The 17,678-nt window shown below is 36.8% G+C and overlaps 2 protein-coding genes and 1 long non-coding RNA gene across 6 annotated transcripts in view; 2 read left to right on the top strand and 1 right to left on the bottom strand.

Moving 5' to 3' along the window:
• LOC116736903 (plexin-B2-like) overlaps positions 1-2,714 on the top strand; it is a 124,814-nt gene extending 122,100 nt beyond the window's left edge. For both annotated transcript variants that reach the window (XM_032589775.1, XM_032589776.1), the window contains one exon: positions 333-2,714. In XM_032589775.1, coding sequence (XP_032445666.1) covers positions 333-437 — 105 coding nt within the window. In that variant the 3' untranslated portion in view covers positions 438-2,714. The remainder of the gene's footprint in view (positions 1-332) is intronic.
• A 5,230-nt stretch (positions 2,715-7,944) lies between these two features.
• Positions 7,945-16,922, bottom strand: mdm2 (MDM2 proto-oncogene). Of its 3 annotated transcripts, none has more exons than XM_032589780.1 (12): positions 16,787-16,922; positions 13,838-13,873; positions 12,554-12,606; positions 12,407-12,481; positions 11,575-11,708; positions 11,433-11,482; positions 11,085-11,128; positions 10,063-10,126; positions 9,667-9,995; positions 9,438-9,512; positions 9,196-9,379; positions 7,945-8,545 (listed from the first exon to the last, which is right to left on the bottom strand). In XM_032589780.1, the coding sequence occupies exons 3-12, from the start codon at positions 12,590-12,592 to the stop codon at positions 8,097-8,099; spliced, it is 1,443 nt and encodes a 480-aa protein (XP_032445671.1). In that variant the 5' UTR covers positions 12,593-12,606; positions 13,838-13,873; positions 16,787-16,922; the 3' UTR covers positions 7,945-8,096. The 3 variants fall into 3 exon arrangements, with proteins under 3 accessions (XP_032445671.1, XP_032445669.1, XP_032445670.1); XM_032589778.1 differs by lacking the exon at positions 16,787-16,922 and adding an exon at positions 16,208-16,258; XM_032589779.1 differs by lacking the exon at positions 16,787-16,922 and adding an exon at positions 16,208-16,244 and having other exon boundaries at positions 9,196-9,358.
• Positions 9,994-11,488, top strand: LOC116736906 (uncharacterized). Its single transcript, XR_004342700.1, has 2 exons — positions 9,994-10,148; positions 11,416-11,488. It is a non-coding gene; the product is annotated as an uncharacterized LOC116736906 (long non-coding RNA).
• Positions 16,923-17,678: the final 756 nt, after the last annotated feature.

Genomic DNA, 17,678 nt, shown 5'->3' with positions numbered 1-17,678 from the left:
TTCACACAGAAAACCTGAAACTCTGACAAATTCAACATTGATACCAAATTACAACTTTTAGTTTTTTATTTTTACTACATTTGCGTCATCACTTAACGAGTCATTAGCATTCTTTAGATGAAGATTATAATTTATTTTTTTAACATTTAGTCAGTTAATTTGAACTTGTATTAGTGTTAAAATTATATTGATCTGATTTTCATGCAAATACTCATAAAATTATTTGAAATATGAGCATATATTTAAATTTAATTCAAGATAAAAATAATATTTAGGTCAATATGTTTGAAAAAAGAACATTTTCTATAAAGATTTAATATTTTGTTCCTCAGATCATCCAGTCTCTGGACGAGGACCCGGCCGCCCAGAACAGGCAGCTGACGCTCCGCCTGCAGCAGGTCGCCGCCGCCCTGGAGAACAAAGTCACTGACCTCTGACCTCACTGAGGGGGCGGGGCTTCTTTTTCTATTGTGAGCGCACAGACTCATCTGAATGTCTGGAGAGTAGCTAGCAGAGCCAGAAGAGACGAATTTCCACTCAGCGCCAAAAAGCAAACAAGCAAAAAGAAAACATCTTTTTGAAATTCACCAAAAGTTGAAGAAAATCCAAGTGAAGTGACAGAATGTTTTGCTTTTTGGACGTTTTGATCGGACCTTCAGCTGCTCCAGGATGGTTTTCCAGCTCTTTTTGTACTGGACGGTACGGAGGGTCCAAATGTTTGAAACATCAGCGACTTTCTTTAGTTTTAGTTTTATGTTTTCTGTTTGTATCCTGAGTTTCTGCTTCTGGGTCGCCAGAAACCAACAGCTGCATTTCTTTCACGTTCAGGAAGTTAGTAAAAAAAAAAATCTTTTAAAGACCAAAGTCCAGAGAATCTGAAAAGTAAAATAAGTTGCGTATTATATCATTTAAAAATCATACAACATAGACAAATTTAGCTGGTTTAGAGATAAACTAGATTCACATTTGTGAAGAAAATGTTTAAAAAATGTTATACTTCAGTTGTAGTAGCGCTTTTCCACCACTGGGAGTGCTGTTCACAACTTATTGTTTCCTTCTGAATAATTGCACAACCAACTTAAAAAGGTACCGATTAGTTTGTTTAATCAGATGAATCTTGACTTTCCTAATCATTATCTTCAATTTATTTATTAATTCATTCGTTTATAGTTCATTTTTATGGTTCCGCATAAAATAATTTATATATTTTGCGCTAAAAATCTCAAATACTGAGAGCTAGTTTGTGGAAAAGTTGGTCGATTTCAGTCATTTTCAGTAAATTCATAAACAGAAAATGAAAGATGACAGTGGTTGGTTTAAGCCCCGCCCCGAAACGCCCAGCCTGCTCTGATTGGACAGCAGCAGTGGTCTGACCAGGCTCCGCCCACTGGACCCGGCTATTATATTAATCATGAAACCTGCTTTCATTTCAGCTCAAATTGAGGAGATATAAATGAAAAAAACGCAAAATTTTGAGTCGAACTTGTCACACACATCATGACATAAACTCAAAAATGTTTTTTATATTAAACATCGTATCAAATCTGTAAACCATCACAGCTTTTCTCAAACTTTCACTGAAGCCACTTTGGTGCCAAATGTTCTGAATCTAGGATGTGTTTGAGTCTAATAGGATTTTCGGTACTTTTACAATTAAAAAAATGTGAAACTTTAGCGGCCGTGTCGTTGACGAAACGTCTGGACGAACTCTTGCTTTTGTGTTTTCATGTTTGAAACATTTTGCAGCCTCGTGGATGAACAATATGTCCGCCTCTGCCGACGCTTGCTTCTGTCTGCCTTCTCTTTGCCACCAGCGAGTGCCTTAAAGAGTTGAAGTGGAACTGAAAGGAACAAACCGACCAGAACCGGATCACAGAACTGAATGTTTCAGCTGTTTGTTTAAGTCAAGTCTTGGCACTAACTGAACAGCAGAGGGCGCTAAACAAGAAAAACATTGAAACAAAAAGTTTTATGCTAGCAGTTGTTTTTTCTGACAGAAATGTTAGGATTGGATCAAAAAACCAATAAAATTAAATGTTGGATGTTTAGAAGAACCACATAAATGGATCCAGAACTACTTCTGTAGATTCTGATTTGTGTCCAGAAAAACAAAATTTGGACAAAACAAGTTATTGTCTTATTTCTCAGAAACATGTTTATAATCTGACTGGAGGCCTTTTTTCAGATTTCTAAACAGCGATCCCGGTACTTGTCCGACCCGATCCATCGGTTTTCACCACTTCCTCTCAGAGGGTTTTTAGTTTCTAGGTGACAGAAATTGTGAAACTGTCCCTTTAAATTCTTGTCCTGACCCAATTATGATCAACTCCAGTTTGTTTCAGGCAGAAACAGAAACTCAAATGTGAACTTTGCTGCCAAATGTTCTGATCGTCTGGGTTCTGTCTGTGTTAGAATATGTTGAAGAACATTAAGGCTCACGTGAATAAGTCCGAATGTTTCTTCGTCCCGAAGCCTGATCCATTAACGGACTTTAAAGCCTACGTTGCCGTTGGTTACGGTTGTGAAGGACAGCAGGAATGGTTTGGATGGGCCAAGCTTTAGACTTTGGAATGGACTCGAATGGGACTAGATGTTACCAGAACGGGTCTGAACTGAACTGAAGCCCAAATCTGTTACTCTTCTGTTCAAGTGGGGAAAAAAATCCAGATCTAGGAAGTCCAAATATCCAATAAAATATGTTTATACAAATGAAAGAAAGGCGTCTTGTTTCAATATCAACATGTTTGTATGTTCAATGTTCTTGAAATGAATTAACTGCTGAATGTTGCTCTTACATTTCTGTATTTCCTAGATGAAATGCCAGAGAAATGTTTCTATGCAGATGATGCGTCTGCAGCAACTTATTGGATTTTCAGGTCACAGTTTGGAAAGAACCTCAAACTTTCCAAGTTGAAATCTTTTGACTATCATCCAGCAGAATTTAGGCTAAAATTAATAATAAGCAGACTTTTGTCATTTTTATGTCTATTTTAGAAAGCTAAATTAATCTGAGGTTTAATGGGTCATACCAGCTGGACTCTTTACTAGAACTTGGACCAAAGTACAAGAGATGGGAAAAAACAGTTAGTTTTTTTGGTTAAACGTTTATATTTTTATCCATCCTTGCATGTTTTCACACCGTTTTCAGCTCATTTGTGACGTTTAAACCCAGAAGAATCCCGTGTTTCGCTCTGTCCCGTCCTGAAGCGGACCGGAACAACTCGGAGCCTCCACACGTGTTTCCCATTGACCTCAACAAGCCGCCATATTTTACATCCACAAACCGGAGACACAAGTAAGTTTTTCAACCGTCTATTTACGTTAGTTTCTCCTTTAATAGTTTGTGAATTTAGAGTTTATATTTTAAGGAATTTAATTCAAGTGAAACTCAAAACCCACAGTGATCTGTTTCAATCGTTAGTTTGTTCATTTGGATGATTCCTGGTTTTAGGTTATTAAAAAAACAAAATTCAGTTTGTCGCGACGCTACAGTATTGAAATTAGATCCATTAAATGCCATTTTTAGACAAATATAATATTGTGGCTTAAACGATAACAGGAAAGCCGCTGACACCCATCGGAAGGCTAATATGCTAATTCATCAGATAATAACCGGAAGTAGATTATAAAAATAAAAGAGGGGTGTACTGATTCAGTTATGTGCTGTGTGAATATATATATACATATATATATATATATATATATATATATATATATATATACACTGCTCAAAAAAATAAAGGAAACACTTAAACAACACAATATAACTCCAAGTAAATCAAACTTCTGTGTAGGCCTGTCACGACAGCAAATTTTGCTGAGCGATTAATTGTCTCAAAAATTATTGCAATAAACGATAATATTGTTTGAAGACCTTTTTACACTGATTTAATGGAAATGATGTAATAATGCATGTGATTTCCTGCCAAAGATAGATACACTTTATTTTCAAAAGAATATTTAACACTGGAGCTGATAAACTAAATAAACAAAACAACCAAAAATAAAAATAAAATGGATTCTCAGTCTCCATTAACAAAAAACTCACTTGAAAAAAAAAACTAAACAACATAAAGTAAAAGTGGAAATAAATACTGCATTCAACCAAAAGAGTGCAGATTATGAAGTCTGTATATTATGTTGCCCTTCAGTAATAATTAGATTTAAATAGAGAAGATGGGCACATCGACTACCTGATGCAATAATTCACACTACATGATTTTTTGCTCCTATTTTTCCCCTTACAACAATCTTAGACCTTTGATCTTTCTAAGATTGTGTGGTGTGTTACGGTAGATCGTCCTCCGATCTAAATCAGGGTTTTTCCCCGACTGGGATCTTAACTCCACCTGTTGAATGTGACAGGCAGCCAATCAGAAAGCGCGGATTCTCCTCCGTGTTTTCTGAGGGGAAATTACGGAGGGGAATCCCAAACAGCTGACACGGCGCAACCCGAAGTCCAGCAGACATTGGAGATAATATGTGGAAACAACATTAATGTTTATTCAACATGCAAAGAATATAGAAATGACAAGAGGAGGAGTTGGAGCCAAATTGCTACCGCAGTTGATAAACCCGGTAACTTTTCAGCTGTTCTTCGTTAACGTGACGTAAATAGGTTCTAATGATTTTCATTCAGTCAGGACTTTACGCTGACACTAGCCACATGCATTGCAGGTAGATTGTAGTAAAGCATTGATTAATGCCTGGTTTTAAAATTAGTTCACTGAACTTGTAGCCATTATTTTGTGTCCATTGTTGGACACCACAGGGCAGGAACGAACCCGATCGAACCGTTATAGCTAGGATTTCTGTCGGCTCATGTGTGGTCTGTCAGGTTTTGAAAATGGGCCGACAATCGGCCAACAGCTCTAAGATCGTGTCGTGTGCGCTGGGCTTTACACTTAGTAAAATGAGAAAGGGAGGAGTCAGTGGAGAGCACCGGAGTTGAGCCTTTTTTTCATTCGGTGTCATTAACAGAAAGAGAAAAAGGCCGGAAGAGATGATAATGCCGATAATTAAAATGACGTCGATAGTTTTAATTTATCGTACGATTAATCGATTTATCGTTTATCGCGACAGGCCTACTTCTGTGAAATCAAACTGTCCACTTAGAAAGCAACACTGATTGACAATCAATTTCACCTGCTGTTGTGCAGATGGAATAGACAACAGGTGGAAATTATTGGCAATTAGCAAGACACACTCAATAAAGGAGTGGTTCTGCAGTTGGGACCACAGACCACTTCTCAGTACCTATGCTGTCTGGCTGATGTTTTGGTCAGTTTTGAATGTTGGTGGTGCTTTCACACTCGTGGTAGCATGAGACGGACTCCACAACCCACACAAGTGGCTCAGGTAGTGCAGCTCATCCAGGATGGCACATCAATGCGAGCTGTGGCAAGAAGGTTTGCTGTGTCTGTCAGCGTAGTGTCCAGAGGCTGGAGGCGCTACCAGGAGACAGGCCAGTACACCAGGAGACGTGGAGGAGGCCGTAGGAGGGCAACAACCCAGCAGCAGGACCGCTACCTCCGCCTTTGTGCAAGAAGGAACAGGAGGAGCACTGCCAGAGCCCTGCAAAATGACCTCCAGCAGGCCACAAATGTGCATGTGTCTGCACAAACGGTTAGAAACCGACTCCATGAGGATGGTATGAGGGCCCGACGTCCACAGATGGGGGTTGTGCTCACAGCCCAACACCGTGCAGGACGCTTGGCATTTGCCAGAGAACACCAGGATTGGCAAATTCGCCACTGGCGCCTTGTGCTCTTCACAGATTAAAGCAGGTTCACACTGAGCACATGTGACAGACGTGACAGAGTCTGGAGACGCCGTGGAGAGCGGTCTGCTGCCTGCAACATCCTTCAGCATGACCGGTTTGGCAGTGGGTCAGTAATGGTGTGGGGTGGCATTTCTTTGGAGGGCCACACAGCCCTCCATGTGCTCACCAGAGGTAGCCTGACTGCCATTAGGTACCGAGATGAGATCCTCAGACCCCTTGTGAGACCATATGCTGGTGCGGTTGGCCCTGGGTTCCTCCTAATGCAGGACAATGCTAGACCTCATGTGGCTGGAGTGTGTCAGCAGTTCCTGCAAGATGAAGGCATTGAAGCTATGGACTGGCCAGCCCGTTCCCCAGACCTGAATCCGATTGAGCACATCTGGGACATCATGTCTCGCTCCATCCACCAACGTCACGTTGCACCACAGACTGTCCAGGAGTTGGCGGATGCTTTAGTCCAGGTCTGGGAGGAGATCCCTCAGGAGACCATCCGCCACCTCATCAGGAGCATGCCCAGGCGTTGTAGGGAGGTCATACAGGCACGTGGAGGCCACACACAATACTGAGCCTCATTTTGACTTGTTTTAAGGACATTACATTAAAGTTGGATCAGCGTGTAGTGTTATTTCACTTTAATTTTGTGTGTGGCTCCAAATCCAGGCCTCCATTGGTTAATAAATTTGATTTCCATTGATGATTTTTGTGTGATTTTGTTGTCAGCACATTCAACTTTGTACAGAACAAAGTATTCAATGAGAATATTTCTTTCATTCAGATCTAGGATGTGTTATTTGAGTGTTCCCTTTATTTTTTTGAGCAGTGTATAAATATATATATACGCATACAATTAGTTAAGCGTTTGTATTACCATTAAGACGGTCCATACTATTTTTTTCAACTGAAATATTTAAAAGTTATCAAGCACCGGAAGACCACTTCCGGTTATTATATAATCGAGTGTTCGCTAGATATTTATCTCTGAGCAAAATATCTTGCTTTAAATATTTTGCTTCAGATATTTGTCTTTAGCATTTTATTTTTATGTTTAATTATAAATTAACCAATAAAATTATACGTTGCTTTTGTGGTTAACAGAATCATAAAAATGATAATAAAATAAATAAATGACTGCCTGAAACTTGCCCTAAAATGTTTTTTAAAAAATCTTTATTTAATAATAGCAGCGTAAACAAAAATGGGATGATCCAAATTCTGCTGTGCTTTTCTTTTTAACAGAAATTATCTGCAGACCGGAACCGGACCGGACCGTTTCTGATCAGAGGTGAGTTCATAATTTCTGTGACCTTCGGTTCAGTTTATCAGACTTTATTTTCTAATAAACATCAAAGTTTGGCGACTTATTTCTTAGCTCTACGGGAGCAAAATCTAGTTTTTAAATAATGAAGTTTATCTAGAAAGTAATAATTTTACTTGTATTTTAGGTAAAAGAAACACAGTTTTACTTTTTATAATAATATAATAAAACGCAAAATAGTTTTAAACTGGATTTAAATTTTAACTGCGTTGTATTAGGGTTTAATTATAGAAATGTAACACTGCCCCCTTGTGGTCAATGTATACAACACATCCTGCAGAGATTTTTCATATTTTATAAACTAAATTTTTAACCGCTGGTTTGCAGATAACTTTTTTTTTTTTTTTTTTTAAACAAAACATCACACAGCATTATGTAATGCTGTGTGATGTTTTTTTTTTTGTAAATTTAAGTCAAAATAATTTTAGTTTAAATTTCAGAGTTCAGGTTCTTCAACTTTTGGCGGCCATTTAAAAATTTCACATTTAAAGATTAGAACATTTTTAGTGGTATAACCACACTGCCCCCTGGTGTTCATTAAATGTAACATCCTGCAGATTTTAATATTTGAAAACTAATCTAGTTTTTATCCGCTGATTTTTTTTTAAACTAACCATCGCACAGCATTATGGGAACTGAAGTTTCAATCTTCAAATAATTTCTCAGCTCAAACAAATGAGAATTAAAGGTTTATTCAGTAAAAATAAACAGAAAAACATTAAAAATCTTCATCCATCTTATTATTTAAATGCTCTTAAAGTGTTTTAAATAAATAAATAACAGATGTAATAAAAGTAATATTTCTAATAGATGAACATTTCCTGGAAGAAATAAACGTGCAAAAAAATAGTTTTACAATATAAGCATCCACTTTATTTCTGATTAAAAGAGGGCAAATTTAAGTAATTAATGCATCCTGTGCAGCTGGATGTTTGCACATTTATCATTTATTATTAATCCTGTGGAGGTAGACAGGTGAAGGTCAGCTGGAGGTCGTTCTCAGCTCAGGTAGGTCAGGACGACGGACTGGATGGGCATCCTGCAGACGGGGCACAGCTTGTTCCTCCTCTTCAGCTTCCTGGCGCAGACGTAGCAGGACATGAGGTGTCCGGTCCGCCCGTGGACGATGCAGCCATTTTTGGGTCGGGACTGGCAGATGAGACACGGGTCCAGACACGAGTCCGGCAGCCGGGACTCGGCCGACACGCTGCGCTCCAGGTCCGGCACCGGGTCCTGGGAGTCGCCCGACGACGACGGCTGGGACTCGGGCTGGGACTCGGGCGTCCAGAGCTTCTCCTGGGAGGAAGAGGCGGAGGAAGGCTGGGAGGAGCAAAGGGCATTCTGGGAGTTTGGGGCGGAGCAGTCGGACCAACTCTGGGAGTTCAGAGGAGTTTTTGCTCTTTTTCCATCAGGAACGTCGACGCCGTCGTCGTCCTCCACATCCAAACCTGCAGCAGACAAACGAGGAGTTACAACACAAGAACAACTCAGTCAGAGGTAATTAAAACTGTTCAAAACAGAGAAATTTAGTGTTTAAGGTAAACATTTTTAAAAAACTTCATATTTCTGCAAGTTACAGTTTCAGCTTCAAATTCAACAGAAAAAAAACCTCTAAGCACTTTTTGTATCCTATTATTAATCTGTTGGTATGAAAAATAAACACCTTTACACTGTGTTCATGTTAAATAAAGCAGGAAGGGCGGAGCTTTCATTATTAATGACAAAAACATAAACACAAAGGCATTTGTGCTGAGAGAACAAATTCAGGGCAGTAATTAAACCAAACTGCACAAGAATTATTTACATTTTGAATCTTGGATTTAAAAAAGTCTTAATATTTTCTGCAAAAAACGCAAGTTGCAGTTGTAGCTTCACCTGGTTCAAATTCTCCTATTAATCATCTTTTGTATCCAATTATTAATCTGTTAATATAAAACACAATCAGCTCTGCGTTGATGTTCAGTTTAGCATGTTTTAGCTGCAGATGCATCCTCTGCTACTAAAAGGTTTGTAGTTTTAATTCAGACTAGCCATTAGCTTTAGCCTCCAACAAAAACGTCTTTCTTGCTGTTGTCTGAACAAACACACTAGAACCCACCTGGAGTTTCTTTGGCAGCTGATTGGTCGGTGGGCTTGGTGGGGAGGGCTTTAGGGTCGGCGGACGCCTCCGGCAGCCAATCGTGACGCAGCGTCCAGCAGCGGAAGCAGTTTCTGGGCAGCGGTGGGTTCAGCTCGTCACACGTGGAGCAGCGCCAGTAATCCTGAGAGTGAAACCCACAGAACTGAGTGAAGAGTGGCTAGCGCTAATGCTATTGCTAATGCTAAGACGTTTCTACTCACAGCTTCTGTGATCTCCGTGTCGTCGTCGAACGAGTCGTCGTCGCCGTCCGCCTCGAAGATGGTGACTTCATAAACCTGAGGAGGAAGATCGATGAAAAATAGAAAGAGTTACGTTAACATTCAGCTTGTTGTGTCTAACAAACTTGCCACCAGAATAAAAACCATTTTGGCTCAATAATAATTCACATTTCAGCCGATCTATAATCGATTGTTTGCGGTTTTGTCTCACCTGGTCGTCGGCGGACAGCGACGCGTCGTCCTCGTTGTAGTCGTCCGAGTCGACCGACTCCACCTCGAACTCCACGCTGAAGTTGTCGCTGTCCGAGTCGGACGCCGCGATTGTGACCTCCGACCTCCCGGACCGGACGCTGTGGGAGTCGGACGACTGGCTGCCGCGGTTGTCCCGCCCACTTCCCAGCCCTCCAATCACGCACCAGGACAGGCTGCCGTCGAAGGTCAGCGAGAAGCTGTCCGAGCGCCGCCGCTTCCTGCTGTCGTCCGACTCTTCGTCCTCCGACTGCCGCTCCTCTTCCTCTCCCTCTGTGCTGTGGGACGGACCTGAGAGGGGGGCGGGGTTTATGCCAGGTGCGTGCTGATTGGTTGGCTTCAATCAGCAGAAACTCACCTGAGTTGCTCCTCCTCCTCCTCCTCCTCCTCTGGTCTGTGGATGAAGATGAACTCTCAGCTCCCTGAACACAAAACATCAAACAGGTTTGATTTGATGAATTTAAACAAAACTAATAAATAAAAATAAACATTTTCAGTGCATTAAATTATGAGCAGCAGGTTATTAAATGTTAGTAAAACAAAATTTTAGACAAAAATGGAGGATCATCATCTTTTAAAGGACCAAACTTTTAATTTATTACTGAATGTTTTTATTTGATCAAAACATTTGAAGGTTAGATTAAAAAGTCTCCAATATTACATTTTAATATTGTTTTTCCTTTTTAGTAGCAAAAATGACAAATTTCTGTTCAATTCTAGTTTGATTTAAATCAGGGGTTTTCAAGGTGAGGTTCAGGGGCCATTTGTGGCCCTTGAAATTACGTTGTTTGGCCCCTGATCACAAGTCAAAAGTAATTTTAAAATAAAATTTTAAAAAAACAGAAAATTAATTAGAAAAAAAATAAAAATTTTTAAGGCAACAGTTTGAAGCCCTTTTTATGTTTAGAATTGTTAATGATCTACAGATTTTATAAAATAGTTTTTTATTGAGCATGTAAATAAAATCAAAACTAAAATAAAATAATAGATAAATAAAATGTTAAAATTCACAGTAAACTAATCTTTGTCATTTTTGCCAGTTTTGGCCTCCAGGAAAAAACTTTTTAAATAAATAAATAAATAACTGGCACATTCTCCATATTGAGCCTTTTAAACAATATTAGAGATAAATTACATTTATTTCTTTACATTTTATTGCCTAAAACAAATTAAAAGCTTCTAGTGATGCAGCTAAAAAATACTTTGTTTTTTAACAATTAAAATCTAAATTAGTTGATTATTTCAATAATCCATTCATCACAATCAGATTATTTCAACCCTTTTAAAAAATACATTTCGATCTAAAATAAAATGTAAAAACCCATTTTGAGTGTTTTTTGATGCATCATCAATATAAATATTGATGATATTAGTAATGACCTCCGTCTGGCTGCTGTCAGCTTCACTCAAATCCGTCGTCGAATCTGTGAAAACAGAAACAACTTTATTCACAATATTTAACATTTCAATCTAATAAAATGTCTAATAAAGTCCAATGTTTGCACTGTAAACCCTGACAGGTTGTACAACTGATCATTTACATTACACACATTTTATTTTTTAATTGGATCAAATTTTAACTGTTTTTTTACTAAAATGTTTTATTTCTCTCAAAATTTCAGTGTATTTTCCTTCCAAGTTGTCAGATTTAATCTGAGAAAATAATCTGTAACATTTATTGTGACAATAATTTCATTTGGTTTCTTTACAGACAGGAAGTCGGCCTACCTTGGTTCCTCACGGCCTCCAGGTTCTTGGTAATCATTGCAAACAAAACCCTGGAACAGAAACACGTTTCAGTTCCAACATGGCGAAGGAACCGGAACCAGAACCAGAACCAGAACCGGAACCAGAGGAGACTCGGACTCACCTTGGTTCCTTCACGGAGAAGCTGTCTACGCCCAGAACCCGGCCCAGAGCGTCCTGAGCGCAGTGGACGATGTGCTGCTGGTTCTGGTCGTACAGCTGCCTCTGGATGATGTACTGACCCAGGTAGAACATGACCTGGAGAGAACGGCCAATCAGAACGCAGCATTACAGAAAACCTGCCATATTTGGAGGAAACTACAGTTTTATGCTACAAATATTGAGATTTTAAAAAAACCAAGTCTTTGTCTGGCACAGAAATGAAATTGTGGAGAAAAAAGCAGGATGTGAAGTTACCAGATTCAGCTGTGAGTTTCTTCACATTCAGGTTGTTTGAATCTTTTTATCAAAGGTTTTTATTTTGACATGTAGCATCTTTATTTAGCTACCAGTTCTGCAGAACTCCATAGTGGAATCTGAAGAATAAAACTGTTCAAATCCTGAAATACAACTTCTGATTATTTTCTGTTAATGTCTTAACAATTCGGCTAAACTGCCACTGATCCATTTATTTATATTTCTGGTGATTTTTCTTTTGAAATGCTAACGCTTGTAGCATTGCTAGTGAAACGTCTAAGCTGCCTGGGCTGATCTTCAGTTTATGCTAACAGAGAATTTAATGTATTTTTAATGATGTTGCGAAACATAATTAATGAATTATTGAACGCGTCAAATCCTGATTAATTTAAAACTTTAAATTTAAAAATTTAATCCAAGAATATATGGAGGCAATTTTGAAACATTAGCTGTAACTTTATATTTAATATTTTTTTAAATATTGAATCTCTTTAATGGTATGAAACTTTACACTAAATGTATCTGAGGACGTTCTGTACCTCCTTTATGGTGAAAACGTCTTTGGTGGCTCCGGCGTGTTGCAGCAGAGAGCCGAACTCCACCTTCGGTCTCACCTGAACACAAACAGGAAGTGAGTCACGCAGTAAAACCAGGAAGTGGCGGTTTAAAACGGCAGCAGCGCTCACCAGCTTGTTTTCATTGGCGAACTCTCCGTCAGCTGACATGGTGATGCTGGTTGCTACGGCGCACAAACATAAACAAAGTGAGTTATTACTGAGGTTCTGCTCAGTTTGACCCAAACTGGACGGACTAAACCACAAACCTGAAAATTAATAAGATCTGTGATAGTTTATAATATAATTAATACTTTAAATAAAAACGTTTTGTTAAGTTAAAAATGATTTTTTTTTATCTCCTGTTCTTCTTAAATATTTTCCACTTTGACTCTGAAATGCAAACAAAGTAAAAATGTAAAACTTTTTAAACATTTGTCTCTGTTCACTAACAAACCGAGGTTGTTGTATTTAGTTACATTTAACTAAATTCAGTCCAGCTGCTCAGTTCTGCTTTCCTGAACACAAACAACTAATCATGGCTAAATCGATTAATCGAGATTAATCGATTAATAGTGATTAATCGATTACAGTCTATAACAGTTTCAGCTTCACCTGGTTCAAATTCTGGAGATAAAATCTTATCAGCTTCTGCATCCAACTATAAATCAATTAATCTTAAAAAAAAAAAAATCAATAGATCAGATCTACACTGTATTGATAAGTTGAGCAGAAAGCGCTGATTATTATTTTTTTATTTGTTAGCTGCAGATCATTTATAGTTATTAAAGAAATGCTGTTATTGCATGTTGGGCAATAAAATGTGTTATTTGCATCTTTTAATGTATTTCTAATATTGTATAAAAAATTAAGAGATAAAATATACAAATCTGAGAAATTTTGTCCTGTTAATTAATTAAAAATGACAAAATTAGTAGTTGTAGTTTTAAAAAAAATGTGCTGAATCTTTTACCTACAACATTTAGGCCTGTAACAATAATCAATAAATCAATTAACCGCATAAAAAATTAAAACTAACTAAATTTCTCTTTCTAGCAAAAACTGGATGATGAAAGTTTTCAGTTTGAAGGACAATGTTGTTCATAATTCATTTTATTTGTTTTGTTTATTTTAGATATTTAAAATGTCTTCCAGTTGCATTTAAAATTTTCTGATATGTTCTTGGATTATTATTCCATTATATTACTTGAAAATGGTTTCAAAACAATATTTTTGTTTGTCATGACAGGAATATCTACATCCAAATTAATAATCAGGTTCCAGACACATCCAGTCGTTAAAATCAAACTATTCAGATCATTTATTCACTTCAAAGGTTAGAAATCCTGAAAATAATTTTAAAAACCTTTTTAAAAACATTTTCCCTCCAGATGAAGCAGAAATGATATTTCTTACCTGAGTTCACAGCAGATCTGGCCTCAGCAGCCCATCCTGTGCAAAGCAGAGCAGATAAAGTGCAGTGAGCGGCGCCAACAGAACCGGACCGGACCTCTTATGCTCCCACTCAGACATGTTGGGACTAGACCGGCGGTTTGGGCCGCCCAGCGCTGACTCAGCAGAGGAACCCACAGCTGATTCAGTCAGCTGCTGCTGCAGACATGCCAGGACTAGTTCACTGTGACTCATCTCTCCCAGTGAGGTCGCCGTGACAACCAGCTGGTAACCAGTAACCAACACATGCAGCCACCATTTCTCAAAAATTACACTGAAGTAAGAGGAAAAATACTTTTACATATTTTTACTTATTTGGCAAAAAGTCTACTCAAGTACTAAGCAACTGATCACATGATCAATCATTTAATGTTTAAAAATTACATCATCAGATTGATCAAAATATAAAGTGGAATTTTTTTTTAAGCACCAAAATGACAACAATTTGTACAACAAAAATAAAATCAGGCAAAAAAATGTTTATAAATCAGTTTCTTTCAATCAAAAACTTCTAAAACTTGAACAGAAACTGCAGGAGAGTCTGAATCTGTTTCAGTTCAAACATGTTTGTTTTAACTAACTAACATGTTTGTTTTAACTAACTAACATGTTAGTTAAAATCCAGACATTTTACTCAAGAGTAGAAAGTTCAGTTCCTCAAGTAAATGTAACTAGTTACTACTCAACTCTGATCTCAACAAAGTCAAAATTATCCCAATAAACTGTTAATACATTAATAAATATTTGTGTCTGCATTCAATTAGTTCTTAACATTAGATAATATTAAACATCTTTTCACACTGATCAGCTCCTAAAGAATTTCTCAACTGTTTTTTTTTATTTTGTAAAAATAAAAAAATCCAGAAATTTAGAAATATTAATTTAGAAATATTAAGGGGCCACATGAAGAGCTACGGCGGGCCAGATTTGGCCCCCGGGCCTGGAGTTTGGCACCTGTGCTCTGTCTCTTTAAAATGAATAAAAAGTTTATGTCTGAACATGTTTAAATGTAAACAGCAAAAAATACGTTTTAAAATTCAATAAGACACAAAAACGTCAAGACGACAGGAACCTGATTTACCTGGTTTTATGGTTGTTTTCAAACATAAATGCAGCTTTTAGCGACACTAAAATAACAGAATATTACCATTATTAGTATATAAAGTCCTACAGTCCTTAAAAAAATTTACTCAAACTTTTCTTAGGTCTTTTAGCATCTACTTTCATTTGTTCCCTCTTTCTGTATTGAAATAAAAACTTAGAAATTTGAAACCCTTGAAATAATAATAATCAAATCCAGATTATTCCAGTTAAATTTTAATTTCCTTCCACATTTAAAAATGTCTCATCAGAACTTTAAAAAATTACTTTTAACCATCTTTTTCCCCCATGTGTATTTGTATAATGTCTAAAACAGGTTTTAATAAAAATTTAAAACAGGGAAATAATAGGGAATATTTCTTCAGTTACTTTTATAATTTGGTGTCCAACATTAAATTCTAAGGACATGTAAAGAAACTTAAATTATAATATCTTATTTAAACTTACCCTGACAAAAAGGGAGAAATAAAGTTTGTTGTTAAACTGAAAAAAAAACATTTTTAAAAAGTAAATATATATTTTCACATGATCAATCCAAAGTATATATAAATGCTGTTCATTTTTGCTTTTTCTAACAGTATTTCTTATAGATTTATATAAAAAACAAACATTTATTAGATTTATGAAGTTTATCTAAAGTTTTATTTATATTTAAAATGTACAAACTGTGCTGACACATTTGTTAAATCCTTCATATTTTGTTTCAGGTCATTAAAATTTTAGTTTTATTACATCTCACTTTCTTTAAATGTAAAAAACTAAAAGGTAAAGGCATTTCTTATTTTTTAGCAAAAATATGCAACTTTGATATTTCCTCATTATTGATATTTACAGAAAAGTAATCCGCACAACTTTCTTATTTATTGCCACATTTTTGTTCAAATGTTTATAAAAAAAATATCTAACTTTTAAATTGGCTCAAATTTGTTTCAAAAGATTTTGTGATTTGATTAAAAACATTTAAAATATCTATCCTGATGTTTATCTTTTTGGAACCAACTTAATGCTGTAATTTGAGATCCAGCCGTTTAAATAAAACTGTTTAAGTTGTAGTTTCACTAAGTTTGGTTGGATTAATAATTTATGGAGAAATTTGGCATATTTTTGTCCCAAACTGTTATGTCTCATAAAATAATCCTATTTATTTTTCTGTCGATTCAAGTTGTTTACAATGTGTAAATATAACTAATTAATGTTAATGAAATAGGTCATAAAAAGCAGAAGCACCCAGACTTGCACAGATGAGTGGGCTCATGTTTTTGTGAGCCCGTCCAGAAAGAACAGAATGTTTTCTAGAAGCTACTGGACCGTTTTCGGTCCGAACCGCACGTGTTGGACGGATTTGTCCGGACTTGTCCCGCTCCCCTCCCGCCCACTCAGACCTCAGTGAGTCAAAACAAAGTCTGCCATAAGCTCCGATAACATTTAATTATTCCTACACACACATTAAAGTTAGATTAAAAAGCAAAAACGAGAAGATTTTAAAATAAATGTACATTTAAACGGTGCAGTCAAGCTATTTATTTTCACACTAATGATTGTAACGGCTGTTAGAAAACTACATGCAGATTAAACTTAAGTTGAATTAATAAAAAGAAAAACACTAACAATTTATTTTAGATAAATAGCGAGTTTTCTAACTTTGAAAGAACAAAACATTACACCAGGAGCGACTCTCCCTACCATTCCGATACGTCTCAGTTAGGAAACTCCGAGGCTCTGCGGCCTACTTATATTAGCTTGACGGTAACTTCGTATTTCTGCTGAAATTACAACGTAAAACACTTAAGTAATTGGCCTTAAATTACTCACCTTAACAGCTTGGCAAAACAAATTCCTTAAATGTTCATTAAATGTCCAGTATTCCGAAAAGCCTTTCGAGTACTTAGACCTCGCTTCGTTCCTTCTAGTTTATATTTCGGCGCCTCTAGTGATGTTGTGGCGCCCCTAGTGTCCGGAGTCTGTGGTTACATAACTCCAACATGGTGAAGAAGTGTTTAATTACATATTTATACACAAAATAAGGCTAAAATAATTAGTTTTCTTGATTTTTTTCCCCATTACTCTGAAAATTATTATTTTTCTCTATATGGATGGTCCAAAGATTCATAAATGTCTCAAATACCTTCAATTAGCCTTCCCTTATACCAGGGTTCCTCAAATCCAGGCCCTTCAGCTATTAGATGCGTTCCTGGTGCAACACACCTGAACCAAATGGCTGAATTGCCTCCTCACTGTTATGTCAGGTTCTCCAGAATCCCGCTAACGACCTGATTAAGCCAGCAAATGGTTACTTCAATAATCTATTATTCTAAAATAAAAAGTCACATTCAGCAGATTTTCATTTAACCACTTTAGCCTTTTACACTAAATATGCAAGTACATAATTCAATTCCTGTTTTAAATAAGAAAATAAACATGCTATTTCCTAAAATGCAGCAATATAACACTTTTTATTATTTTTCTGAACAGAATTTGGACCAGGTAAAGGTAAAACTGCCACTTGAGTTCTGGGTAGAACATATTTACTGATGCATCTATTAAATGCAAAATGTGTATTTTTTGTACAATTGTGGCTTAATTACTGCTCTGACTTGTTCTTTCAGTAAATGGCCTTTTCTGAGCCATTATACTCCAGCTAACAGTTAATCAATTACTAAATTAGCTGCAAACAATCTTTTTAGATAGAAAAATTAAATATTTT

Source organism: Xiphophorus hellerii, chromosome 17 (genome assembly GCF_003331165.1).
Source record: "Xiphophorus hellerii strain 12219 chromosome 17, Xiphophorus_hellerii-4.1, whole genome shotgun sequence".
Lineage (NCBI taxonomy): Eukaryota > Metazoa > Chordata > Actinopteri > Cyprinodontiformes > Poeciliidae > Xiphophorus > Xiphophorus hellerii.
This window is presented reverse-complemented; position numbering and strand designations above follow the sequence as displayed.

Coding starts and splice junctions, on each gene's coding strand:
- mdm2 (XM_032589778.1), bottom strand. CDS start 16,229: ATGAGCCCACTCATCTGTGCAA. Junction 11,709..12,406: donor ACGTTTTCACCATAAAGGAG/GTACAGAACGTC, acceptor CGTTCTCTCCAG/GTCATGTTCTACCTGGGTCA. Junction 11,483..11,574: donor TTCTCCGTGAAGGAACCAAG/GTGAGTCCGAGT, acceptor TTTCTGTTCCAG/GGTTTTGTTTGCAATGATTA.